Consider the following 27,972-nt stretch of genomic DNA (forward strand, 5'->3'; position numbering starts at 1 on the left):
CCCGGCCCCGCGACCCCCAGCCCGGCGACCACTCTTGCGGCCCCCGAGGAACCCTCCGAGGCGCAACATGTGGACCAAGATGATGCTCTGGACCGCCGTCGTCGCGCTCCTCCCACGACCAACCCCGGTAAGTACTCTTTCGATTCTCTTCAATTTTCTTTAAGGCCCCCGCGACGACTCTCGAGCCGAAAAGGGTCGTGGTCCCTCTTCTCTCTCTCTCCCTCTCTCCGTTCCGCTACCTTCGCGAAACGCCGTCTCGTGCCGTTCCTGCTTCTCTCTTTCTCCGCCCGGTCGCGGAGGCTTCGGCACGCTTGTCTATTTTCCCGCCGGCGTCGATTTGGGAATTTTTTTAGAGCCTTTGTGTACTTCCGAGCACTCTCTCCGAGACAAAGGACAGAAGTCTCGGCTTGTCCGGCGCGTTTCGGAGCGGCTCCGTTTTGTTGTGGAGAATTTCGGAATTCTCCCCGGTTTCGATCCGTCGACGCCGATGGGTTTCCGGGATTCTGGAGTCGAGTGCTCGGTTGCTCGTCGTCGGACATTTCTAAGTTCTCGAGGGGGGATTCGTTTTTTCTCGACACTTATGCTCGCTTGTCGGAGCTACGAACTTGGTAGGCCACTTCGAGGGAATCGTTAACATCCCGAGATTTTGCTGGCACTTTCTCGAAACAACATCTTTCTTGTAAATGTAATCGCCTCTCTGGGGAGATAGAGATACGCTTCTAGGCATAACTTGACGTTTGAAGCGTTAATTTTACCGGCGAACCGGCGAATCCTAACCTGTGATTTTTTTTGTAACCGACGCTTCGATGGAATGCAATCGGAATGCGTTAGCAAAACTTTCGCGGTGACGCGGATCGTTAGGCCTCGGAGAGATTCTCAGGCCGTCGGCACGATACGGTAGTTTCCTTTGTTGCAATCTCTCGTTTGATTTTACCGAGAATTTTCGAACTCTCGGCCGCGTGGCCGGCTCTCCTTCCTTACTTCCCTCGAAGAGTCGCAGGGCGTCTCTCTCGCTCCGCCGCGCGGGCCCCTTGCGCCCTCTCGCTCGCACTCGCACGCGGCCGCCCTCCGGGCCCGAGAGAAAGAAGGCTCGCCGGATTTTGACTACGGCGCTAAATCCGGACGTCGCTCTTTTAGAATTGTCTTCCTAGCCCTTCCGCGGCGGGTCTCGGGCTCCCGGTTCCCGTCTCCTGGGAATTCTCGAGGGGAACCGCGGCTTGCCAAGTTTCGTCGCACATTTTCCGGCCACCTTGATATCGGCCCGGAGAAAAGTCCAGCGGAATGGAGACAGAGAGAGAGGCGGATCGTTTATGACGAAATACCGGCGTGCGTCCATAAATACGCGTGAGCCGTTCGATCCCGGAATAGCCTAGGCGCGTTTCAAAAGTAAGAACACCGCCTGGAACGGAACGGAACGGAAAGGAACGCGCCTCGGGAGGAGCGCGACCTCGGCTTCCGATTCTCACCGGGTCCGGCTACTCGGGCTTCCCCGCGGAGGGAGAGGGTATTCCGATCGCACTAGACACATTCGAGGCAAGGAAAGCTCGAAACTCAAAATAACAACTTCGACTCGCTACGAGGATGATTCGAGATTTCTTATATATTTTTTCCTTTATTTATTTTTTTTTTTTTTTCCCAAGCGAAGGAAATCTTCATTAACGCTTATCCGGCGCCGCGTGCCGCGCCACGTGGTCGCCGGCCACGTTTGGGATTTTCGCGACACCTGAAATTTGCCGACTCAACGAATTTAATATTTTACACAATATTTCATATCGCTCGGTGTTTTGGAATCTGGGGCTTTGGTTTGAACGCGGTACTTCGGTGGTATTGGACGAGTCGCCTATTGTCAACTCCTTCGCGGTGCAGGTCCGTTCCAGGTTGCGGTTTTCTCGCGGATTTCCGACCTGCCGATCGCTCGCGAGCTCGTTAAGGCCAGACACGGGTCTTCGCTCGGATTGCTTAAGAGCGATCGGCCCGATCGGAGGAAGTCGGGTATCGGACGAGCCGCGACATCGGAAGTCGTTTAGGCCCGATCCCACGGGCGGTCGGATGTGTACTAGACAAACTACGCACTCGTGGTGCATCCCTCGCCCCTGTGGCCACGTTAAACGGCCGCTTTCGACGTCGGAAGGAAGGCGCTTCGTTTACGGCGACCGCCGCCGGCCACGGGGGCCCATAAGGCCGATAAGTGCGGTGCCCCTGCCTCGCTCTTACGATCAAGGGACGCCTTTTAGTCGGTCGTCGGTCGAACGACAACCGGCAAAAAGAACGAGTTCTAGACATTGTCTAGAGGAAGTCCTTAACACGCTAAAGACCCTCGTACCTCGTTTCCCGCAATTTTCTACCGAGCACAAGATCGATTTTACCGACATTCAGGGTGAATTTAAGTAGTTAATTTCTTTTTATTGTTATTTAAATTATTTCATATAAAAAAAAAAAAATTCCTGAATTTACGCCAGATAACGTAGGTTTCATTTTACACAATCGCGCGTTATTTGGCGAGGCGCTCGATAGCGCGACATCGCGATTTGAGATCGATCAGTCGTATTTAAGAAAATAATTCCTAGGTTTGTGACATGCAAATTAGGTCTCACTTTGGGCAGAGTCGCCCGTAAAGAGACTCGGCGGGTCGGGTGTATTTGGCTCGGTGCTCGATAACGCGACACTTTGTTTGGAGTCGGCGCGTTTAACGTAGGTTAGGGCACGCCGGAGAGTCGTTCCCGCGACGTCGCTCGCGAGAGGAAGAGACGCCCGACCTGGGGGAGGGAGAGAGAGGGACGGGAGTGACAACAAGCGGCCCCTCGGCCTCTCTCTCGCGTGCTCCGTTTCGAGCCGGCCGGGCACGCGCGGAAATTGCGTCTATTGTACCGGCGAGGTGTGTACCGCCGACGAGGGTACACGCGCGTGTACGAGCGTGTACGCGACGCCTCGGCCGGCGCGGAGTTTACCAAACGTCGCGGCGCGGCTCGACGTCGGCCGGCCGGCGACGCCGATCAGCTGTGACCGCCTTTTTCTCGAGCCTTTGATCCTCGGCCTCGACGCCGCGAATACACGTTATGGCGGATGCGCGGAAAGAGCTGCGCGCGTCGCCCGAATTCCAGCGAAGAAGGGGACAAAAAACGGAGAAACGAATTTTCAGTTAAATCTTTATGCTAATTTTAGAGGAATATTCCGACGTTACATTTAATATCGAGGTATACCGCGATATTAAGTGCAATCGGATCGGGATTTCTTGACCGTGGAATTTTAACCGGGGATTTGGCGCAATGACCGGTACCGATACATTTTTGATGATTCGACGGAGTATATATATATATATATTTTTTTTTTTTCGGGAGCACATGTATCGTTACGAAATAATTTGCAATCGATACGCGGACGTGTACGCGTGCAGATAACCCGGGCGCCTCTAAACGGTCGTTTTCGCTTAATCGGCGATTAATACATGTCGGGTCGGTATTTCCGCGGGCTTAATGCGCGGTTAATCGGTGCACGTTATCATTCAGGTGCGGCAAGCGTTTTCTACATATCGGGGTAATTGAAACGGGCAGGCCGATCGCGTTAGGCCGGATAAGCGCAATTTCGAGGGCGATTCGTTTACGGGGCGTTTGACGTGTTAATCCGCCGGGCGTGTCTTGCTCGTTTTCGTATCACTGGCCGAGGCATGTAATCGAATGGGCCTCGAGAGGTGCATTTACGAGGCCTCCTTTGAGGTGGCGGCGCGGGGACGATTTGTTTTGCGCTTGTTTATTATCCTCGTTGCGTACCGAGGGGGATCGTTAATGCGCGGCCGCTAATTGGAGTAAACGCGCGACTCCTGGCCCCCCTCCCCGGTCTTCGCCCTTCCCTCTGGGTGGAGGCGATCCGGCGATAATTGTCGTTTACAGGAGAAATAACGTATAATAATATATAATAATATATAATAATACGTAATAACGTATATGAGCGGACGAAACCAGATTCCGGATATTCGGGGTCCCCGTGATCGAGCGATTAATTATCCATATCGATTATTCGATTATTAATCCCGGTCCGGTTATTTCGTCGTACTTGACGTTTCTTTCGCCATTGACGAATTTAGGACCGATCGGGGAAGAGCGGATTCGCTTTTATCCGCAATTAATTTCCCTCCCGCTCGGGACGAGTAGATAGAAAGTCGCGCGTTATCAGGCCCGATTAAGAGCGGGTTTCTCCCGGTTAATGCGAATCCTCGATATATACACATATATATATCTCGGCTTTCCACGGTGCAGGAGGGTACGGGAATCGTGAGTCAGGAGCGTATCGGGAATGGAAAGTGGACGGTATTATTTAAATGCGCGTGGGCGGGCATAGGTGCGCACTCCCACACTCGGCCATTCATCGACGACGCGTTGCATCCTCGCGGGGTTTACTGCCGTCTCAATCTGTCGCCCCGGGCGAGGATAATCGTGTCTTTAAAGCGAGACTGCCCAAGAAATACGGCCCGCCTCGGGAGTTTAACGTCCAGGGAACACGGCTAATCCGACGTTCAATTTTTCACCGCGTCGTATTTTCCGGGTTTTCCGATGAAAAAAAAAAAATAAAAGAAAAAGGCGGAAAAAAATAAATAAAAAATAAACGGCAGGCGGTATCCTTTCGTCTTAATGGTTTCTACATGGCGCGGGAGGTGGCTCGATAAGGGGGGGCCGCGATGCCTCGATTACGGGGTACGAGCCGGATTCGACGAAACCCTTGGAAATCGGCCGTGAATATCCTGGACCGCGACCCCCCACGAGGATCGAGGAGGGGCCGCTTTTTGCGCGGCTGCGGATTGACAAAAAGCTCGCCCACAAATGTGCGAACACACTCGGGGACCCCGGGACCAAAGCGACGCGTCACCCCGACGATGTCTCCCGTGGAGAGGAGCCCTCGAGGAGGAACTGCTCTCCGGGTGTCTTTTTAACTCGTTTAAAAAAAATCGACCGATTTCGCCGAGGCGCGAGATAAAGGGGGAGGAAATGAGGAATACCCCGACCGTCCGGGTGACCATCCACGAGGGCGAGCTCCTCTCTCGGTGGGTCGAAAAAAGGTCCACCGCGAGTCTCACGGGAGGCTCCCTCGGGAATTAAGTGGTTCCCCCTGCCCGTTGTTCCGAAGACCGCAAATTTCGGGAAATAACGAGCGGAGGAACTGCCCGTTTCGTTTGCCGCCTCGGCCCCGGCCTCGGGATCTCCGAAATCCCCCGGGTAATGGCTGCGATTAGGAGCCGCGGATCCCGGGTCCCCTGGGTGCGCGCCCTCGAGAGAGAGAGACCGAGGCGCGACCATTTCTCCTCGCATTATGGGGCGACCTCTCCGTCCGTCCCTCCTTTTACCGCGGACAGATTACAGTGTCGGTCGCGTTTATGCCGCACTTCGTTACGGATTATGCCATCTTCTCGGGCGTGGTATCCCGAGCGAGGCGTATCCGAACGTGCGGCGCATACGCTTAACTCTCCGACCCGCGACTTCTCTCCGCGCCGGGGCCGAGAGGATCTCCGTCTCTTTTTCGCTTTCGCGTAGCGAGGCGGAATTAACGCGCTCCTTTCTTTCCATACGTCCTCTCTCGAGAGAGAGGATCCCGGCGAACCCGGCGCATCTACCCCGGCCAGAGGTTCAGATCAGCCTAGGTTAGGGTAGGTTATGGACCAGGATTGACGTATCTTGTCGTTTCCAGGTGACCGCCTCCGGGGTGTTCGAGCTCCGGCTCAAGTCCTTCGTCAACGAGTACGGGAAGGACAGCCTGGGGAAGTGCTGCTCGGGCACCACCTCCAGGACCGGCGAGTGCTCCGGAGTCTGCCGGACGAGGTTCAGGGTGTGCCTGAAACAGTACCAGGCGAAGATCGACACGACCACCCCGTGCACCTACGGAGACGTCGTCACGCCGGTCCTCGGCGAGAACGTCGTCAACCTCAGCTCGACGGTCGCCCTGCCCAGCTTCAGCAACCCCATCAGCTTCCCCTTCGACTTCACGTGGCCGGTGAGTCGACGCCTCTCGCGTACTCCATATAGTCTAAGGTCCGAGGTTCAACGGCCCCGACGCTCTCCGGCGTCGGGGGAACGCGGTGAAAGATCCCCGGTGTACCTGCAACCTCTCCTCCTCCGAGGTGCATCTCCAATCCGAGGCCGGGTCGTCGCGGAAAATTTCCTCGCGGAGGAAAAATTTTTTTTATGCGTATATCCGCGTAAAAAAAATTTCCTCGCGGAGGAAAATTTTTTGATGCGTATATCAGCGTAAAAAAAAAAATTATTCAAATGCAACCTGCGCGAAACGATGCGGACGTCGTTATCCTCGTTGTCCGTAACGCGACCGTGGAGGGTCCGCGTTTTCCGGGTCCTCGCGAATCGGGCGAATATCCGAGAGAGACGGCGCCATGTCGAGTGCCCGCGCGAGAAAGAGACAGAGAGAGGAGAAACGCCGTTTATCGGGGAGAGATTCCGGAGTTCGCGTAGACCTCGCCGACTAAGCTCAGGGCAGGTTGATCGGGCTCTCTCCTCCTTCTCTCTCGGGTGCGAGGAGGACGGAGCTCGCGGCAGATGGTGCGAGAGAGAGGCCGAGGCACTTGTCTCTCCCTTCCCGGGTGCAATCGGCGGTGCCGGTGCCGTCTCGTTGCCGGTGCCGCTGCGGCTGCTGCACCGGGGCGAGCACCAGCGCGTCCGCTCGTCCCTCCCGGTCGGCGGGGTCTCTCCGTCTACGCTCTCCGCAGGGCCACCGGCAGATGGCTAGGCCTCTCTTTTGTGCCGCCGAAGTCCCCTCGCTCTCTCGGTCTCTCTCCCCCGAGGGAGCGAGGGGAGAGACCCTTGCCTCTCTCTCTCGCTCCGCATATAGCAGTTAAATTTACTACCCCATATGGCACCCTCGACCATCCGATCCAGGATGGAGCCGAAAAAATCGGGAGGACGAAGGACGCGAATCGCGGATACGGATCCGCGGGATTTCTGAGAGATTTTCATACTTTTTTTTTTTTATCATCCTCCCCTTCCTTCTTTGACGCCCGGAAAGGAAGAGGAAACGAGCCTGGTCGGCGTTAATTAAGGGGCCCCGGTGTACGCGTAATCGTAACCTTCGTCGGGCCCCGAGGGGGGCAGGGGGGTCGCAAGGGGACGCCTCTCGACTCGCGCCTAACGGAATTCCCCTCGTTGACTTGGAAATGCGCCTCTTACGTATTCGCCGTTCTCGCCTGTGCGCGAATCGCTCGCTTGCTCGCGCGCGGATGGAGCCGGATAGAGTCGCGAGGTCGCGAGCGCGACAATGCCGCTCTCTCCGGGTCGTCGAGACATCTCTCTCCCACGGTCTCGCTCGGTCCCCGAAACCCTGGGGCCTTGTTACGAATGGGTGGGGGGGGATCCTCCAGGACCCGAAACGGACCTCCGGGTTGCGGGTGCACCTCCCGAACGGTCCGGTGCTGCCGACTTCAATTTCCCGTCGGAGGGCGGAACGGTTCCCGGAAGCGATCGGACCCGAATTGCGGGCCCTACCGGGGCGATCCGGAGGGTTTCCGCGAAGCGCGCGCACTCTCGCGCAGGGATAAAACGCGCAGCGGAGAAATTGCGACGCTAAGTGGGGCCCGAGATTCGGGGCCCGGGCCCGAGGCGAGTTTCTTGCCGAGGGGTTTCGGGCGCATCTCCTCCGGGGCCCCTCGGCTTTCTTCCGGTAGCGCTCGGCCCGGCAATCCGCGGGGCCCGGTTGCGCCCGACCTCGGGGGAGGGGGCAGGGAGGGAGGAGGGAGGAGGGCCCGAGAGGATCGTGGGATCCCACGGGCGAAAAGTCTGCGTGATTCGCGTCCCAGGCGAGCGGGACCGCGTTCCTGGGACGCGGGGCCCTAGCGGGGCCTCAGCGGGGCCCGAGGGAGGGGGGCGCACGCGGCCGGTGGACGTCGTCGCCCGAGTCCGCGCCGCGCAAACGGATGAATGGCTGACAATGAGCTCTCGGTCGTGCGTTCCCGCCGTGTCCGGCGAAATGTGCGAGCGAGCGAGCGCGAAACGTTTAGCATAAATTACGTCTCTCCCCCCCCCCCCCCCGGGGTCCTTAGGGCCCGCGTATTTTTAGAGTCTCGCCGCCGGCCGCGGGACTCGCCGATCGACCTCTTTCCGACGGGGGCACCCGGGGGTACCCGGGGGTACGACCGGTCTAGCTCGACCGGGCTTTGGGGGGCTCCGTTTCGCTCCCCTTTCCGCGAGGCTCCGATGGAGGGGGCCCCACTTCGGGGCCCGCTAGGCTAGCGTTTATCCCGTTCGAGGTGAGGGAACTGCCCGGACGGTTTTCGGTGCACCGGGATATACGCTCCCTCGTTTTCCTTCCTCTTCTTCTTCTCCTTCTCTTTGGGCCATTTTTCTCGCCTTAACCCCCCCTCTCCCTCTTTACTTCCCCGCTCGGGGCCCGGAAAGTGCGCGAAAGTGATCCCCGACGCGGCTTAGGTGTGGGTGCGGCAAAAAGGACGCACCCACTGACCCGGCGAGAACGCGTCCCGGGGGCCCCCCCGCGTTTTTCCTCGGTGGGACCCGCGGGCCCCCTTTTTCTGGGCCCCGCTCGGGGGTCGGCGCGGAGGCGCGGGACGGTAACGGCGAGTTAACGGTGAAATAGGTTCGCGTCCCGAGGGTCCGGTCTCGTCGATCCGTCTGCCGGCGAGAGCGGGGCCCGAGCGAGACCGCGAAACGGGGGGGGCCCGAGTGCGAGCGAGAGGGCGCATCAGCTGACGCTCCCGATGCTCTCGCTTGCGGACCCCGACTCATCTCTCTCCCTCTCTCTATCTCACGTGCCACGGTCCCCCGGGTACCGACGGCCACCTCGTGCTTCCGGTTCCCCGCGCGGGGCCCGAGGGGCCCCCCGTCCGTCTTCGAGAATTGGCCCGAAACTCCCCACCGCACGTTTCTTATTTTTTTTTTCTCTCTCTCTCTCTCTCTCTCTCTCCATCTCAACCCGAGCCCGCGAAGAAAATCGAGTCTCGGTGGGTCCATTTTGCTTAGTACTCCCGCGAACGCGTGTCTCGTATTCGAGGGCGAATTCTCTCTCTCTCTCTAGTTGGCACGGATCGCCGGGAGATTCGCGGAACCGAAAGCGGGGCGATCGTAAACGCGCACGCGGAATCGGGGGGTTGGCATATATCGTTGACAAAATCGGCCGCCTCGTAATTCCCGTCTCGCGGCCTCGGTTTCCGCCTCTCCGGAAAAGACGCGATACGTCGCCGTTTCTGTTTTCTTCTCCCGCTTTTCCCTCCCGTCGTTCCTTCCCGGCGCTTCGGACGGTCGGGCCGCAAAAAGGCGCATCAGCTTAAAAGGGGGCGAGTCCGACGGTCGCTTTGAAATAAGAGGAGAGCTCTTCACCTTGCCTCCCCCCCTGCCCCGTCCAGGCGACGTCGGCGACGCCGGGCGTCGTCGGGGCTCCCGACTCTCGTTCGCCTCGGAGGCTCCGGGCCCGAGATTTATAGCGGGCGTTCCGGGACCCTCGATGACGTTTACGCGGTCGCGGTTATCGTCCTCCTTCCGTCGCGGCGTCCCTCCCTCTCCAGCTCTCTCCGGGAAGCGGGACTTTTGGGGGAAAAATCGACGTCCCTCGTATATAGGATGATTAATACGTGCATACGATCCGTGATTGCGGGTCCGAGGGCCCCGGCCCGGCCCGTGCGCGCGCACCGCGAACGAGAGGAGAGAGAGGACGAGGGACGGAGGGGGGGGGGGCGGAGAAAGTGAGAGAACGGCGGAGGGCCGAGGGAGAGAGAGAGGAGCGAAGGGAGGGCGGACAAGAAACGCCGGGAGGACGCGAGAAGGAGAGCGACGGAAAATGGAAGAGGGAAAGAGGCGAGAGGAGGAGAGGAGAGGAGAGGAGAGGAGAGAGAGGCGGAGGTATGCCGCGCAGCCGTGGGAACCGACTGCCGAGCGCGCTCTCCGTCTCTCTCTCCCTTCCGCGGCCTCGCGCTCCCTCTCGCTCCCTCCCTCGCGGCTCTATTCATTCTCCTCTTCCTTTTCATCGTCCGGCCGCCCTCCCTCCCCTCCCCTCCCCCCTCCCCTCCCAACCGTCCGTCTCACTCCCTCTCTCGTTTTCGCTCGCCTCTTCCGTCTCTCTTTCCTCTCTCGGTTTCTCCGGTTCCCTCGGTCTCATCGCTGGCGCGCACCTCGGCTCCCCCCTGCCCCTCCCCCCCGGGCGGGCCCGACGAGCCGCGCCGAGACCGGCCGGGCCCGGCCGCGATCTCTCGACTGCCCCGGCCGAAACACACCCTACATTGTTCCCCGGATGCCGGGGCTTTTTCACCGTTTTTGTCGGCTTAATTCCAATCTCTGTAATAAATTAGCGGCCGATCACGGTGGGCATTTGTCTCCACCCGGGATTTATGTCCCGGGGTCCCGAGTCGTTCTTTCCGCCTGGCGAGGGTCCCCGCGGCACCCGGGGAAGAGGCCCCTCTCCTGGGTGCCCGTCTCCCTCCCGTATGGGGGGAGATATCGCCCCGAGATAGGGCCCCCGGGAGGCTCGACTTTTAACGCCGGCCTCGACCGGTCGCGCCTTTATTATTCATCGGCCGCGGCGTGTCGCGTTAATTATTAATCGCTCCGTCGGCGCGACCGGAGCCCCGGGGGTCGCGATTATTCCTCCTCGTAAATGATTCATGAACGTCGAGCGGTGGTACATTTTTTTTCTCTCTCTACCCTTTTCGCAAGGATTTTTCCGGGATTTTCCTACCGCTTCGATCGAGCTAGTTTCCCCGGATCTGATTTTCTGACCGGCGTTTTATCGTCGCGACTTATCGCGCCTCCAAGCGGCCCTGACCCCCGCTCGGGGGGAGATGGCGCCACTCGGCCCGGGAAATATCTCGTTGTAGTTAATTACTTCTTCCCCCTCCGCTCCCCGTCGACCGGTTCCCCGCCATCCGGCCCAATTTTATCCACCGGTGGCCGCGGTTTTCCCCGTCACTGGCCGGCCCTTTTCTCGCGCCTCGCCATTAGCCGCCTGTCCTCCTTCCGCGGCGGGTCGCTCCTCTCTCTCCTACTCTTTCTCTCTCTCTCTTGCCATTAGCGCGCGGCGGCAGGTAACGCGCCGACACCGACACCGGGTGCGGAACGACCGCCACCGGCCGCCGCTGACTCGGCGAAACGGCAGGTCGGATACCTGGGGGGGGGGGAGGGGGGACAGGAGGGGGCAGTCTCGAGGGCACCGACGATACCTATCATCAGGAATTCGTTCCCTTCGCCATTGACCGCCGGCGGCGGATACGCGACACCCCCCTCCGCGTTTCTTCTATTTTCTTTTTTTACCCTTCCTCCGTTTAACGGCGAGATTTACAAAAATTCCAATTTCATTATTTCCGCGTCGAGTCCTCAGATTTCGCATGCCACGCGGAATAGTGGCATGCCGCGCGGGGTGTCCGGTCTTGCGTCTCGTTTTGCCGGTTGGCCGCATCGGGAGCGTATCGATCGCGATTACAAACCGCGGTGGACGCGCGACGCGGTCTCGGCTTTTATCGGAGGTTAGGTCGGGCCCCGACTCGCGACCTCGGCGGGGTCCGTTTTCTTTCTCCTTTTTTTTTTTCGTTTTCTTTCGTTTTTTTCCCCGCTCGGGACACGCGCGGCCCGCCCGGAAAAAACGCGGCCACATGTCGCTCGGTGCCCGCGTCGCGCACACGTGCGCCGAGGGTGCCCCCCCTGCCGCCCTTCCAGGGGGAGGGGGCACCGCACGTGCACCTCGCGATTCTAATTGAGGGGCGAGCCGGGAAATGGGGCACTTTATGCGCCGCACGTGCCCGTTACGGGCGCGTTTTCCCGCGGGGATGGCCGAGTTCCGATGGTGCGGTCCATATTTCGAGGCGCCGGGTTTATTAATCGCCGTGGGATATATCGGGCATTGAGGGTGATCGTTTATTGGAGAGGGGTAGGTTGACAAATTTCGTTGTATCCTGATATGCCGTTTGATACGTTTATTAGAAGAAAAAAAAAAAAAAATGCGAGGTTCATTTAGAGTAACGCGACGTTGATCCGGAATACCTGCGCTCCATGGCTCGTGCCACCCGACCTGCCCCCCTTTGCCGCCAGGTGTACGTCCGCGCACCCCTTTTCGGAGCGTTTAATTTATTATTAATTGCCCGCGCGCGCGCGGGCAGCTGCCGGTACCTTTGCACGCGCCGAGCCTCCCCTCGGACGTAGAGGAGACACCCCTCCAGGTCCCGGTAACCCATCCCTTCCGCGAACTCCTTGAAACGCTTCCCGACCGGGCTCGGGTCCATCGGAACCCAATCTGCGATCCCGAAAACCGAGAGCCCCCGATCTCGCGTTACCTTCCGCTTCCGGCGGGCCCCGTCGAAGGAGAAAAAGGGGGGCTCGGTTGAGGAGGAAGCGAGCCTTTCCGAGCGAGGCGAAGGGACCCAACTTTTGTACCTCGCGGATACGTTTATGTCGGCGCCCGTTGTCATCCTTATCGGCGGAAAGTACCCGAGGGAGATGGGAATCGGGTCCTCGGATATCGGAGAACGGCGAGACGCGGCGAGGGAGAGAGACGGACGATGATCTTAATGGTTCTTTCTCATTTTCCAGGGCACCTTCTCGCTGATCGTCGAGGCGTACCACGACGCGAACGACACGACGCACCACTCTCCGGGTAAGTGCGGCACCTTGGCCCCCGCGAGGGGCCCTTTATCGGTTAAGGCCGCGCTGGCGGGTCCCCCCGTCTCCCCCTTCCTCGGGGACCTATAACGAGGCGAGGCATGTGCGGACCAGCTGGCCCAGGACTCGGGATTCGGGCCCGAGTCAGCCAAGAAGCCACTTCCGGCCGCACGCGACACTACCCAGATACGGAACGACGCCGCCACCTTCGGGCCCCTCCCCCCAGGACGGATGCGCTCTACGGGGTGCTCGAGAAAAAAGATGGGAAAAAGCGAATCCTCGCGATACCTGCGGACTCCAGGGGTCGAGACGACGATTTTTCTCGGGGGGACCGGGAGACAGGTGCACGAGGAAACGCAGGTGATCTTGGTCCCGATCTTGCTGTTATGCGAAATGGGGGGTACCAGATCGAGACCGATTTTTCCTCGTCATCGGACAGGTGTAGGGGGGGATTTCCGCCGCCCCGAGATTTATCGCCACTCTTCCCCCCTATTGTTTTTTTTTTTTTCTAAGTTTGATCCATCCACTCGGAGGAGGATCTCTCCCGTTTCGAGCACCCCGTTTAGAGGGCAACCGAGAGTGGGCCCTCTCCTCGCCTTGTAAACGCTCCTTCTTCCGGGCTCTCTCGTTCCCGACCTTCCCGGAACGTATCACCGTAAACTTACCGTACACGAAGGGGAGGCTAATGCGTGGCCGGGTTACGACTCACCGAGGCTGCTGTTACCGCGTAGACCCCCGTCATTAGGGGGAACCGGGGAGGAGGTGGGAAGGGGGAGGGGGCGACTGCTGCGAATTTTCGGCAACCTGCGTCGAGGCTGCGACCTCGTCCCTCGGTCTACCCTCCTCTTTACCTTTCCTTCTCAGACCTTAACCTTGCTCCGCCCTGTAGCGTGACCGGCCCCTACACATCTTCCCTCGTATCTCCGTCTCTTGGGGCCCGATTTTTGGGCCTCGCCGAGGCCCCTCGGTCTGTTTACTCGGTCGAGCCTCGGGAAGAAAATTGTCATTTTTCGATTATTCTCATAAATTCTCTCCCGGGTAGTTTTCGCAATTTTCGCGATTTTCATGATTTCTGTGATTTTCACGATTTTCGTTCACGCGTCTCGATAATTTTTTACTAGCCGAGGCTTGGGAAATATTTCGGCCGAGTGTTCTCGCCAGTCTCGTCTCGTTCACTCTCTCTCGATTTTGTGCTTTTCTCCCTTCCGGTTTTGGAAAAAAAAAAAAAAAAAAAATTTCCGGGCTCCCTCCTAGTACCGTCCCGAGGTGTGACCACCCCGGTAGCGGCGTAACGCGCGTTACGTTGGTTACGCGAGTCGCGCACCGAGAGCGGGGACCGCTCCGTGGACCCTGGGGGAGAGGGGCACCAGGGTTCCCTTCCTATGTAACCGTATAGTCGACCGCCTTCCACGGTCCGTAACTCGACACCCCCGCAGGAAGGAGGGGGACCGTCCCGTTTTCGTCCGGTCCGGCATGGCGGAAACGCGAACCCCCGACGTAGAGAGGAAGGGGGGCTCGAAAATGGTCGGAATCGTGGAAATCGAAAACTCGGGAGGATGGAGGGATTTTCTCATTTTCTTTTTCTCTTCCGAAAATCCCCCGAAACGATTCGCAATGGCCCGAGCCGTTTACAGGGCGAGACGACGATCGACGATCCACGTTGGGGGGACGGGTCGGGCCCCATTGTCTCCCGGACAAAGCCTCCGCGGAAATCCAACGACGCCTCGCCGCGGTGTCATTACGATCCGACCCAGTTACCAATTATCGGTCGCGGAAGAGGAAGCGCGCGGTTCACACGGCCGCCTCGCTTCCCCTCCCGTCGCTCCTCTTCCTCTCGACGCGGCGACGATAACAGGGGTGTCGCATCGCCGCGCGACACCTACGCCAGCCGGTCCCACGAGTCGACCCGATCGGGCCCTTCCGGGCCCCTCGCTTATCTCCAGTCGTCCTGGAACGACATCGAGACCCGGAATCCGCGAAAACCCGGGCCCCTTTGGGGAACCTCCGGAGGAGAGAGAACAAGGGGCCGCCTATTTTTCCGAACGATTTTAATCCCGAGTCGGCGCGGTCGCTCCGGGGTTACGTAAAAAGGAAAGAGAGGAAAAGAGGAGACGGGCAAGGGGGCAGGAGGGAGAGGAGAAAAAACTGCTGGGAACGGAGGCGCCTCGCGAACGACGCGGTCGTGCCCTTGGCATAGAGACCGCGGCCGCGACTCTCCGTCGGCGTCGTCGCCGCCATCTTGAATCCCCGTAGATGGGCCCTGTACGCCGTCCCCGCGATTATTGGGACGGTTATCACCGTTCGGACCGTTTAATCGGTCGCCCCGGAAGAGAAGGAGGCTCCGAGGAGTCGCCTGCCGAGCCTCCGGCCGGTTCGCGATCTCACGCCCGGTGGAGGGGAAGTTATTAATCGACTCATTGGCGCGGTACGGCCGCGCGAGGTTTAGTAAGCAAATAGGGGGAGGCCCCGAGGCAGTGGCGACGGCGATCCCGATTCCGGTCCCTCCCCGCACCCTCCGCGGGCCCATTCGGGTCGATCGACTCTCGTTTGTTGCTCCTATTCTCGATTTCACAAATGACAAGCGGCTCCTCCGGCCGACGACCGTGGGGAATTCTCGGTAGCCTGCGTATCATCCAGCCGGTTCCGTCCCCGGTCGCGTCTACATATGTCCGGCTGGTACATGCACTCGCGCATTTACATCACCCCGGTCGCGCGTTATGTATTGCGCGTAAGCGAGGAGTTATAATACGCTCACCGCGATATGAAGTCATCGAAGCCCCCCGCCGGTTCCCATGCCTGGGGAATTGTCCTCGCGAGGACCGAGATTCGAGTCGCCTCGATCCGCTCGAGTTCATCTCTGACGCGGTTCTCCACCCCGACATTCGTAATTGGCGCCGTTTCCCCCGATGGTACGCGGTTTCGGGAACGGGGAGTCGGTCGGGCCTAATATCCGCGTTAAGGCCCAGCATCCCGGTCCAGCGGGCCCCTCGGGCCCCTCGCTTCCGTTCTCTCCTCCCCTTGTCCGCCCCCTCCCTTCCCGGGGAGTAATACACACGCGAGAGCGCCGGCGGAACGAGCCCTTTATTGCCTACCTCCACTCGGAGGATGCTTCCTTTCTCAGGCACCATCTCGCCCCCTCGAGAAGGTGGAGGCGCACCCTCCACCCGCGGTGCACCTGTGACCCTGAGACTCGCGAACCTGGCACCTCCTCGTCCTTTGGACCTCCACCCTGCTCGGATCAGGAGGGTTGGCCCATCTCGAGGGCAATTTCTCGTTGCCGAGACGGGGATGGCGATTTTTTTTTTTTTTTCCTTATGTCCACGGAGAGACGTTCTCTCGGGTGGTCGGCTCGTTGCGGCCGTTTATCCGGGAGCCGGGATCGCGGAGACGCGAGCGGAGCGGGAATAGGAATGCGCCGGTCCCTTATGCGAGGTCGAGGAAATTCACGGGGAGGGTTTCGCGGTTCTTCGATAAGGATAGGGAAGGAGGGTGCGACGATATCGCGCGGCCGGTCCACGGAGGGGGCCCATCTGTCGCGCCCCGGAAATCCCGGAGTCGGGCCCCACGGGGGCGCGGGCTACTCTTTTCGACGACTGCGACCCCTTAAGTGCGGATAATGCCCGGGCGCGGAACGGCCGCACTCCGCCGGGGACGATTTGGGGCCCGTCGGTGGTCGGGCCCGGTATGGTGTATAATAGCGGTAGAGAAGGGAACCTCGCGGCACCTGCGCGGACCTCGGGGGCCTCGGACCCCCTCCCCTCCACCCCCCGTCGGACCCCGCTGTGCCCTCTCGGGGTGGACTCTTCCCTTCCGAGAAGACGCCCGTTTCTCTCTCCCGACTTTTTTACTCGTCCTAGGGGCCCCGACGTTATTTTGCTCAGTTTTCGACCGTCCAGCACGCCACGGCCCCTCCCCCCGCTCCCTCCCGAAAACGGGTTCCACCGAGATATCTCGCCTCCCTTGGGCCCCGCCGAGGGGCCCGAACTCGGCTGGGCCCCCCTGGCTAAAGAGGAACTCCGATTTTCCTTTCCCTTCGGGAGGTCGATCTTCCCCGAGAGGGTACCCTTAACGGGGACTCCGCGTTCTCCTTCTCCGTTGGGCCCTCTCCCCCGTTCCCGGGAGGAATCGTAACGGGCGGCCCTAATCGAGCGGCGATTACCCGTAATGCTCGGAAGGCCGTAAGCGGGAGAGCTTCCAACCCTCTCGCGGGCCCTTCTGCCGGGATTAGAAGGGGGCCGAAGGGGGGGCCCCGATTCCCAGAGAGGCCCTCTCCCTTTCGTTGGTCTCTTTGTGCCGGATGCTCGCCCTCGGCGAGAGTAGGCCGGGAGCCCGGGCGCAACCTGTGCCGTGGGGCCCTAGGGCCCTAGGATACCCTCCTCCCTCTTAATCGACGCCCATCTCCTGGAGTCGCTCCTAAGGTGGAGGAGAAGGAAAAAAAAAATCGAAATACATGAAAAAGAGAATGGAAAAATAATTTGCATACGCAATATCCGGCGGGGCGTTCGCACGAGCGGAAGGGAAAATAGCTGACGCCGCGGGGTGACGGAAATTCATGGGGAGATTAATTTATGGTTACGACGTTATGTAGGTTTTCTTGCGTGGCGGTGTTCTCAATGGTGGATCTTTTCTTTTTCTTGGTTACAGAGAAGGTCCTTATCACCAGACTGACGACCCAGCGGTGGCTGGACGTGGGGCCCACGTGGGTAGAGGACGAGCACCGTAGCGCCCATTCGCTTATGGTGTACGAGTACAGGGTGACGTGCGTCGCCCATTACTATGGAAAGGGATGCGAGAACCTCTGCAGGCCTCGAGACGACGGGTTCGGACACTACAGCTGCAGCCCCACCGGCGAGAGGGTCTGCCTGTCCGGGTGGAAGGACGACTACTGTGCCACTCGTGAGTATCTTCGGAAATGTGCTCTTCAGGATCTCGAAATCCTTCCTACCCGGAGAAAAGAAATTCTATCGTACCAAAGAAATATCTTGGTAATTCGAAGAGTTTTTCTTACTTCTCCCAAAAATAATCTCGAAAATAATTTCTTGATGTTTATTCGAGGGGTTCTTCTTCTTTTTTTTTTTTTTAATCAACAAATTATTTCTTTGGTTCGGGGAATTCTTTTTTCTTTTTCTCGGAGGCGGAGGACATTGAGCGCGTTTGGATGGAGGAAAAAAAAAAATGAAATTGTGTCGGAAGCGACGCACTCGGTTTTAAGTACTTCTCGTCGGTTTCCCCGTCCCGACGACGTCCGACGCCGACGGTGACGTGGAAAGAGAGCGGTGCATCTCGGCGCAACTTCCCACGCTTCGTACGCGTGCGCGATCCTCTCTCCCCGTCTCGCTCTCCCTCTCGCTGGGACCGGTCCGATCGCTCCGTCTCCCTCTGGTCGGTCCGCCGGTCCTTGTCCCTCTTTTTATAGCCGGCATCCGTGTGCCCTCTCCGTCCTCCCTTCGCTGCTCACCTGAGCGCGAGCCGGGGCCCCCAAGGGAGAGAGAGGGCCCCGGGCCAGCGAGAGAGGGAGAGAGAAGGAGATACCGAGGACCGCCGCGTACGCACGTCCCGTGGCTTACGCGGAACGCACACGCGAAGCAGAAACCTGCTTTACCTAGGCTACTCGCCGTTTCTCTCGCTCCTTCTCCCTCCTTCTCTCTCTCTCTCGCTCGCCGAGGCATTTTCGAGTTTGAGGGAGGGAAAAACGAGGCACAAGAACGGGAATTCTCGCCGATGCATCGTTCCACTTGTCTCTCCGGCTCTCCTCCGATCTCCTCTCCCCTCTCTCCCTCGTTATCACGGACTCGCCCTATCCGACGAAATCCCGGGGGACAATCCGCAGGTGCATCTCGGTACACCCTCCCGTCATGGCTCGGGGATTCCCTCGAAAGCGCGCGATTCGATTCAGCGAAGGGTTAACGACTGATTACCCCCCACCTCGCCTCCGGGCCCGACAAATCGCGTGACACTTCCGCTTGCGTGCGCTACCGGCGAGCCTCGCAAATTGAATTCCCCTCCCGGGCCTCTTTCGATCTCGTACCGAGGAGAGTCGAGCGAGGCGAGGCGGGACCAGGCCCAGAGTCCAGGTCGCCTGGACGATGGGTGTCACTGGGTCGCGTCCTTCGGGCGTGATTTTCTAGGGACTTGCGACTCATTTTTCCGCCTACCCGGGGCCGGGGTAATTTTTTCCAGCGAACGGACCACGGTCCCCGATTTTTTGGGCCCGGTCTATCGGCGGGAAAAGGGTTGCTCGGGCCCCGGTTAGGGGTTCGCCGGGGCAACTCGCAGCTGCTCCGCGCGGCCGCGTTGCCGGTCGGGCCCAGCTGCCGCCGCTCGGTGCTTTAACCAACAGCTGCGGCTCGCTTCGGCGCTCGCAGTCGAGGCCCGACCGGGCCCACCCCTGGGGCCCCTCCCCGTCGCGCCGGCGGTCAGCCGAGAGGAAAAGAGGGAGGGAAAACGCGTCCTCCGATGGTTACCCGAGTTCCAGGGCCCGTTTCGTCCCGGTTAGGTAAACGAGGCCCCTTAGAGCCTCGCCGAGGAAGAGTCGCCGCGGAAGGCCCCGACCTGGGGCCAGTCCCAAACGGGGGGAAGATCGCGGCGGTTGACAATGACGGGAACCGAGAAGAATCGCGACCGTTGCGCGGCCTTGGGGCGGGTTTAAAGGGAAGAAGCGACATCCGGGGGCGCGTGGTCAGGTTTTTAAAGGGACCGATCCCCTCGCCCTTCCTCGGAGGGAGAAGAAAGGCCAGAAGCCAGTTTCCCCGTCTTGCGGACACCCCTCTAGCCGTCCCTTCGACGCCATTCCGCGATAATCGACGGGCCCGAAAACGCGAGGTCGCACCTGCGACTTCCTTTCATCTTCCCTCCTTCTCCCCTGCGCCTTTCCCGGACTTCTGGGGATCGATTTGTTTACCCGAGATCTCGCATTCGAGACCCCGGGGGATGAGCCATCCCTGGCCATCCGCGCGTTTCTTCTCGCGTCCTTTATCTCTCCTCCTCGTCCCCTCCGGTCCGTGGAATCCAGGAGACCGGGAGAGATCCCGCTTTCGCTGGAGTCCCGGCGTTCCTCCTCCGGCACTCGTGCCGTATAAATACCATCCACCGCCATTCCTCGCTTCCCCTTCTTCCCCCGCCATCTTGCCAAGGCTGCGCACCCGGAGCCTCCCACCGCCCACCGCGAGCCACCCTCCCGCGACTAGAACCACGCCGGGTCCGCTTTCCTCGCGGCGTGACTCACGCGCGGCTTGTCCGCGAATTCCGATCCCGCGAACCGGAGTCCTCGCGGTCCGAGTCCGCGGACACTTTTGCCCGGGCCTCTTCCTTGGTTTCCAAACCGAGGATATATATATATTTTTTTTTTCCTTACTTTTCTTCAATTCAACGCAATCGCCGCAAGGCCGCGCGGCTCTCGTAGGTACGCGCACGTAACGCAATGGCCGCGAGCCAGCCGCGAGCCATCGAGGTATTTGCGGACTGGACAAGCTGCGCCTCGAGACCCGCGACACAATTTCATTCTCCGTCGGCCGCGATGTGGCACTTTTCCTCGGCGATCGAAATCGAAGGGCCCCCTTCTTCCCTCCGAGCGCCGCCATCTTGGATCTCGCGCGTCCCCGCAAGGAGAGTTGCCTTAACCTTTGGATTTTTTCTCTTTCTCGTTTCAGCTCGCTGCCTGCCCGGATGCGACGAGCAGCACGGACACTGCAGTCGGCCCAACGAATGCCTGTGAGTATATACCTGGTGCGCACCTGTGCACGCACCCGCACGTACACGCGCCCGACGCGAGCGTCCCGATTTTAATCGGCACCGTCCTAGTCGATGGAAATAACTCGCGGATGCTTTGCTTCGTCTCTCGACATTCGTCTCTTTTTCTCTCTCTCCGTCTTTCCTTCTTTTTTTTTTTATCTAAATTTCGAAAGTCGCGGATTTTCCGCGGCGCGCGGAATCGGCTGCGTTCACGTCCGTTCGTGTGTCTCGGCGTAAAAATGCGGACGGAGAAGGGGGGAGGGAGGACCCCTCGGGTCCTTGGAAATTCAATGAATGAAACGAAACTCGGCTCTCCCCTCTTCTCCTCGTTGGCACACTCTCGCCCTCGCGGGACTCGCGATTTCCCCCGGGAAACCGACTTGACCGTGACTGAGCGACGCTCGTACCGGCTCCTCTCTCTCTCTCTCTCTCTTTCCCTCCCTCTTTTCCCCCGTGGGCTCTCTTTCTCCTCGCCGAGAACAGAGGGATATTAATAAACGTCGATCACGGCGCCGTCCGCGCCCCGGGTGTAAAGCCCACTCGAGCGGGAAGGACGCGAGACCCGCGTCGCTCCTTCCCGCCCCGACGGTCCTCCGATCGGTTGCATAACCGGGGATCGCCTAGCGCCCTCTCTCTCTTACCCATGCGCCGCCCGGTAGCGCGGTCTCGCTCGCACTCACGGCGGATCGGACTTTCGCGGTTTTTCCGCCTCCCCTTGGGAAACCGGGCTGACGTGGGCGATCGGCTACCTTCGTCTTCTCCTCTTTCTTCCCGCGGAGGTAACTACAAGTCGTCGCGATAAATCGTCACCGTTAATCCGGGCAGATCGATCTCACGCGTGGACGACCCGCCGTATCATCGACTTGACGTGTAATCGTGTATCGCGTATCGCGGGAGAAAACTGGATTCCCTTAACGACTATTTTTTATTAAATTTTTTTTTTTCCTTTTACTTCACTTTACTCGAAAGCGAAATCTCGAGTAAACGGCGAGCAGCTCCCTCTCGTCCGGGTATATCTACCGCATAGGGAGGAATCTGCGTTTCGGCCGTCGGGATTCCTTGGGGAACCCTCCCCCTCCCGGGTCCGAGGTGCATCGATACATCGATCCGCGACCCCCCCTCCTCCTTCCGCTTCTTCCTCTCCCTCTTTCCTCTGGATCGAGGCGCCGAATTGTTATTCCGCTGTCAACGAGTTCGACGAATCGCTCTCGCGTCCCCGTCTCGGCGGCGTCGCGGCGCCGGTCGACGATCGCGATTACGCGTACAACAGAGGGGGGAGGGGAGGCGTCGTCTCATCGGGAACGAAGTCGCTTTCGCACGCTCCCGTCGAGACGATTTCCCGACGTCGGGAAAAAATCCCGCGACTGGATTCGAAAAATTTCTATTGTCTTTTTTTTTATCTTTTTTTTTTCTATTTCCCTAATTCACTCTCCCGACTAACCGCGACTCGTCGGTCGCTTTATCGGCGCTCTGTCCCGTGCGTGCGTTTCGCGATTTCGCGATTTAGCGTAACGGGGAATAAGCCCCGGGATCCCACGGGATTTTACGATGCGAAACCCAGCGCCGGTGCAATCCGATGGGGTTAATTAGATGCAACGCTCCGGATGCACGTTCGGTCGGCGGCAATTTTCGACGCGGTCGCGGTCCCTCGGACTATATTAATCGTTATCTCCTTTATTTTTTTTTCTCCTTTTTCTTATTTTCTTCCCCCCCTCCATTGATATTTCTCGCCTCTTACAAGAGCCGTCTCTTATAGCAGACTGAGTAATAAAATCCCCGCCGTTTTAATTACCTCACGTCACGTTAAAAACGGCGGCAACTTCTCGACTTGATACTTGTTAAAAAAAAAAAAAAATTTTTATTTCCCATTTATCGCGACTCGCGAAGAGAGCCCAAGTTCTCGGGACCTGGACCGCGGGCGTCGCGACGTCCCCGGTGCGACGAATCTCGGCTTCCCCGCCGTTAACCCTCGGGTTTGGAGTCAACTCGATCATCCAATTACTCCACGGCCGGGGTTAATTGGCCCGTTAGCTGGCAGGCCCGAGTCGCCTCTCTCTCTCTCTCTCTCTCTCTCTCTCTCTCCCTTTTTTCGCTTTTTTTCTGCCTTCCTCTGCTCTCCCTCGCCCTCTCCTCTCCCCACGGCGGCTGGGGGCCGTCCTGTTCCCTCTTGCCCTCCCCGAGGGTCATCGTCGCGCTTTTCATCGGGCCGCTTCTCGTCTTCCTCCATCTCGCGTCCTTCGAGGAAGTCGCTTCCGGACATGCCGGAAGAACGCGAATAGAGATCGAAACTCGTTTCCACGGACGTGTCGCGCGACATTTCGGGCCGACCTCCTCGGAGATCGAGGTGTGCGGATAAATCGATCCACGGATTTATATATATATATATCGATCTCCTCGGAGGCAATAACCCCTCCCCCCCCGACGGCGGGGGCCCTCACGTATCGCGCGGACGCGCGTACAGGTATCGCCGATAATATCGTGAGAAGCGGAACTCGCAAACGGAAAACGAGTAGTCGTTTGTCCGTCGATGAACGGGAGAGAGAGAGAGAGAGAGAGAGGGAAAGGGGAGGGGGCATCCGCGGCCGCGTGGATGTACGCGAGAGGGAGAGCCCGAGTCGAAGATCGGAGGAGAGAGAAATCAAGAGAGAGAGAGAGAGACGGGGGAAGGCAGCGGCGGAGTCGCGGCCCGATACGCACCGGGGCGCGTCGCGACGCCGCGACAAAGTCGCCGGGGCCGTGGGACCCGGTCGCGCGTCGGCCCGGTTCGAGGGCCGGCGGGAATCGCAGAATAGGCCCGATCGAAATTTCGGAGTCCAGGGCCGAGCGGCGGCCGTGCGCCGACTGAATACCGAGCCGGGTCCGAGTGCACCCAGTGGCGGAGGCCAGGGACCGCGAGGAGGTCCCTCGGTCGGGTCCTCCCGGGTCGGCGGACGAGGCGCCAATGCGGGCACCCGGCGCGAGTTCGGACCCGGCTCGATTCGAAGCGGCCGTGTGCGCGCGCACTCGGCTCGCGGGCTCCCCTCCGCGGATTCGGACCTAGGATCATAGGCGTAGGGGCAGCCGGAACCGACGGGCCTCGGGCGACTACGGGCTACGTTCGCGCCGGGCGCTCTCCGGCGCTCCTCCTGCGGCGGTGTCGGTGAGCCGGAGCGAGGCGCGCGCGCGCGCGGGCGCGCGCACACACACACGGAGGAGCGTAACCTTTCCTTGACCCGCATACTGAACGGCTGTGCCGAGGCTCGAACCGTGGGAACACTACTCGACGACGAGTCCCCACTCCGCTCCCCTCCCCTCGGCCCCGCGGGAGAGGGGCCCGACTCGGCTCTCGGCGCGCCCCCTCTCCCCCCGCCCCGCGACGACGCAACGCTCGGCCGCATCCTCTCCCCTTTTGCCCACCTTCTCTCTCTCTCTCTCTCTCTCTCGCTCTCTCCGCGGCCTTTATCCGCCAAAGCGTATCCCGTGTCGCGCGCCCCTTTGTCTCGCGCGCGGCCCGGGCCCTCTTCCGCCGACCCATTGAGCGGCGGCCGCGTCGCGGATCGCCCTTATCGGCCGCATCGTGGGAAGGGCCGCGCAAGGTCGATCGCCGGGGACATTCGACTGACGGGACCCTCTCGCCCTTCCTGTTGCAGGTGCCACAACGGCTGGACGGGGGCCTTCTGCGACCAGTGCGTGCGGTACCCCGGGTGCCTCCACGGTAGCTGCCAGAAGCCCTGGGAGTGCCTCTGCGACGAGGGCTGGGGCGGCCTCTTCTGCAACCAGGACCTCAACTACTGCACGAACCACAAGCCCTGCCTGAACGGCGGCACCTGCTTCAACACCGGCCAGGGCTCGTACACCTGCTCCTGCGCGCCCGGCTTCACCGGCGCCGAGTGCCAGACCCCGCTCGTCGACTGCCACTCCAGGCCCTGCCTGAACGGCGGCGCCTGCGCCCCGGAGTCGCGTCGCCACGCCAACGCCACCGCCGTCGCCGCCGCCGGCTACCGGTGCACCTGCCCGCCCGGGTGGCGCGGCCGCCACTGCGAGGTCAGCACCAGGTCCTGCCGCGACTCCCCCTGCCGCCGGGGCGCGACCTGCGAGGACGACGCCCTGAAGGGGTACGCCTGCCGCTGCCCTCCCGGGTACTCCGGCCCCGACTGCGAGACCCGGGTCGACGACTGCGCGCCCAACCCCTGCGCCAACGGCGGCACCTGCTCGACCAGGCCCGACGGATTCCGCTGCACCTGCCCCGCCGGCTTCACCGGCGAGCGGTGCGACGTCGACGTCGACGACTGCCGCAGCGATCCCTGCCTGAACGGCGCGACCTGCGTCGACCTGGTCGACCGGTTCCGCTGCCAGTGCGTCCCCGGCTTCGTCGGCGCCCTGTGCCAGGACAAGGTCGACTACTGCCTCGCCAAGCCCTGCGCCAACGGCGGCAGGTGCACCTCCGGGACCAACGACTACGAGTGCGAGTGCCGGCCCGGGTTCACCGGCAAGGACTGCAGCGTCGACGTCGACGAGTGCCGTAGCGCGCCCTGCCGGAACGGCGGCACCTGTCGGAACCGCGTCAACGGGTTCACCTGCGAGTGCCCGCGCAGCTGGCGCGGCGAGATCTGCGCCGAGGAGGCCCGCGGCCCGGTCGCCGCGGCCGCGCCGCCCTCCGGCGCCAGCTACTGGTCCGGCAACCTCTCCCGGCACGTCGCCTCCGAGGCCGGCGCCGCCGGGCTCACCACCGAGCACGTCGTCGTCATCGCCACCCTCTCGACGGCGGTCCCGGCCTTCGTCCTGGTGGCCGCGGTCGCGGTCATGTGTATGAAGCGCCGCCAGAAGCGCGAGCAGGCCAAGGCGGACGAGGAGGCGCGACTGCAGAACGAGCGGAATGCCGTGCACAGTAGTCTCGGGAAACGCGGCGCCCTGGGCGCGCTGGGCGGCCTGGGCGGGCTGGGCGGACTGGCCGCCCTGGGCGGCTCCGCCGCCGCCCCCGGCGGTCCCGGCGGCGCCGGCCCCGCCGGCCCCGGCGACCCCCACATGATCAAGAACACCTGGGCGGCCAACAAGAGCGTCAACAACGCGCCCGCCAGAGACGACCTGGACTGCTCCTTCTCCTCGGGCGACGCCCTCGACGCCGGTGGCGGCGGCGGCGGCTACAAGCCCGAGCCCGTCGTTCAGGACGGCAGACCGCGCGCCACGAAACAGCTCAACACCGACGCCGCCGCCCACAGGGCGTCGCATCTCTACCAGAAGGAGAAGGACTGCGGCCTCGGGGTCGGCGTCGGGATCGGGATCGGCATCAGCGTCGGCGTCGGCGTCCTCGACGCCAAGCGGTCGTCCGTCTTCGCCGGCGGCGACTCGTGTTGCGGGGAGGCGGCCCTCCTGAAGAGGCCCGCCATCGCCGAGGGCCCCGGCAGCGGCCCCGGCGCCGAGAGCGGGTGCGGCGTCTACGTCATAGACGACCACTACAGACACGACGCCTCGCTCGCCGCGACGCTCGCCACGGAGGTCTAGGGACTACGGTATACAGATAGAGATGATATATATGTGTACGCGTATGCAGCTGTGCGTACGTGCCGTATGTGTGCGCGCGTGGGTGTATATATATACGTGAGCGCGGACGAGGTCGGCGGCGACGGGGAGGGTCCCGCCGAGGCGCGCCGCGCGGAGGCCCTTGGAGACGTCCTCGCAGCGCGGCGGCCCTCGCCGGGCCCTACCCCCACCCTCCCCCCACCTAGCTGTATTAATATTCTATGCCGTGCTCGAAGCATCTTGTACAGAACTAATTTATTATTATTGTTATTTACTCCTACCTAGGATTGCTATTATTAATATTATTATTAATATTACCACGCTATGTCGCATTATCATTGTTCCATTAATTTGCCGATTGTGTAACCGACTCCGAGCGTGGACGAGCAAGAGGGAGTGAGTGTCCGAGTGCGCGCGCGTGTGTGTATGCGTATCCGTTCGTATGTGTGCGGGGGTGGACCCGCGTGGGTGCGCGTCCGGCGAGCGCCGTCGTCTCGGCGCGTGCGACGCCTCGACGTCCCCGACGCCGGTTTCGCAACGGCGAGGACCAACGGAGAGGCGGCCGCGCGCGCCGGTCCTCGAGGAGGCGGCGAGAGTGAAGGGAGATCGAGAGAGACGGGGCGACCGGCGCTCAAGGTGGAGCGAGAGAGACCGCGCGATCGCTCGAGGGGCCGCGAGGGAGAGCGAGAGAGACAAGCGGAGTACTTTCGCGCCCGAGGACCGAGGATCTCGCCGAGGTGTGCGGGTGGAGGTACTCCGCCTTGGCACCGGGGCAAAAGTGACGATCCTAACCTAATCGTCCCAATTATTCCAATCACCCGACAAACCGTCGTCTAACCCCCGCACTCCTCGGACCGTCGTATCTCCGTCGTCGGGCCCGAGTCTCGTCCTCTCGTTCTCCATCCGGAAGGACGGAGAATCGAAACTCCGGTCTCGTCTGTCCGTCCTTCCCGAGGCGTCCCACCCTCGGTCTCCCATTTCACGGAGAGACGTCCTCTCCGTCGGCTTGCGAGCCAGGCATCGAGCGAAGCGAAGGGTGACGGAGGGCGCCGTCTCCACGGCGCGCGTTCTCGGGAGCGGCGTCGTCGTCGCCGCCGTGCCGTTTTAGGTTCACAATGCGATGTTTCTTTTTCCCCCCCTTCCTCGTGACCGGCCCTTCTTACCCCGCGTTTCGTCGGCGACGCGACGCCCTCCGTCCCGGCGGGCCCGCGGTCGTGCGCGCGCAGCCCCGTCTGACGAAGTTCGCTTTCTTTTTTTACGCGGAAGGGTCCCCGCTCGACGGACCAGCCTTCACCGGTAGACGCGCGGGGGCTCCGCGCGTGTCGTCCGCTCGACGGGCCCGGCGCCACCCCCCTCCTCTATGTTAAGTAATTATTTATTTGTGATGATAGAGACGATGATTACGATGGTGATGACGACGAAACGAGGCGACGACGAGTAGTGGTAGTGGTGACGATCCCGACGCGTGCGCGCATGCGCGCACGCCGCTCCGGCGCCGCCATGATGCGATATAATATATGACGAACAAAGATTCGATGATGTTCCTGTTAAATAGTTATTAAAGCACACAAAACATATTACCAACTAAGTCAGGCTTGGGTCTCGTTCGCGGCGGCCGACGTCCTCGGGGATTCGGAAGGACGCGCCCTCCCGAGGGCCCCTAATTATTTCCTACCCCCCGAGGACCTTCCCCCTCCTCGATCCTAGGTACCCCGAGAGAGTACGTACGTACGAACGATTATATTATATGAATACAATGTGTAATAAAGCTGTTGTCATTTTTTGTACTTACATTCTTTGAACGACTTCGAGTGCGCGTCGCTCGCTGCCGCCGACGACGTTCCTCGGTCCCCTTCCCCGACCCCCCGACCCCCTCCTGGGGCACCGGGGGGCCCTGTAAAGGCTCCGGCACGCTTCCCTCTGTATAAAGTCGAGACCTGTATATTTTGTAGCACGTAGGACTTGTACAATCGTCGAGAGCCCCCGAGCCTAGTGATTACTTCGATTGCGACTTACTTTTAGTGATTTACCGCTCTCCGCTACTCTCTCTATTATCATTACCGTGTAAATAGATATGGATTGTCAGTGAAGCGGCGACGTCGCGAGGACGACGAGTGAACGATGATTAATAATGATACCTTCGAAGATAACGTGT

The 27,972-nt window shown here is 60.5% G+C and overlaps 1 protein-coding gene across 1 annotated transcript; it reads left to right on the top strand.

The window, feature by feature from the left end:
• Positions 1–27,967, top strand: LOC105702172 (neurogenic locus protein delta). Its single transcript, XM_012429538.2, has 6 exons — positions 1–127; positions 5,677–5,979; positions 12,519–12,582; positions 17,232–17,483; positions 20,237–20,297; positions 23,948–27,967. The coding sequence occupies exons 1-6, from the start codon at positions 68–70 to the stop codon at positions 25,797–25,799; spliced, it is 2,592 nt and encodes an 863-aa protein (XP_012284961.1). The 5' UTR covers positions 1–67; the 3' UTR covers positions 25,800–27,967.
• The last annotated feature ends 5 nt before the right edge of the window (positions 27,968–27,972 follow it).

Source organism: Orussus abietinus, unplaced genomic scaffold (genome assembly GCF_000612105.2).
Source record: "Orussus abietinus isolate OABI.00-Male unplaced genomic scaffold, Oabi_2.0 scaffold46, whole genome shotgun sequence".
Classification (NCBI taxonomy): domain Eukaryota; kingdom Metazoa; phylum Arthropoda; class Insecta; order Hymenoptera; family Orussidae; genus Orussus; species Orussus abietinus.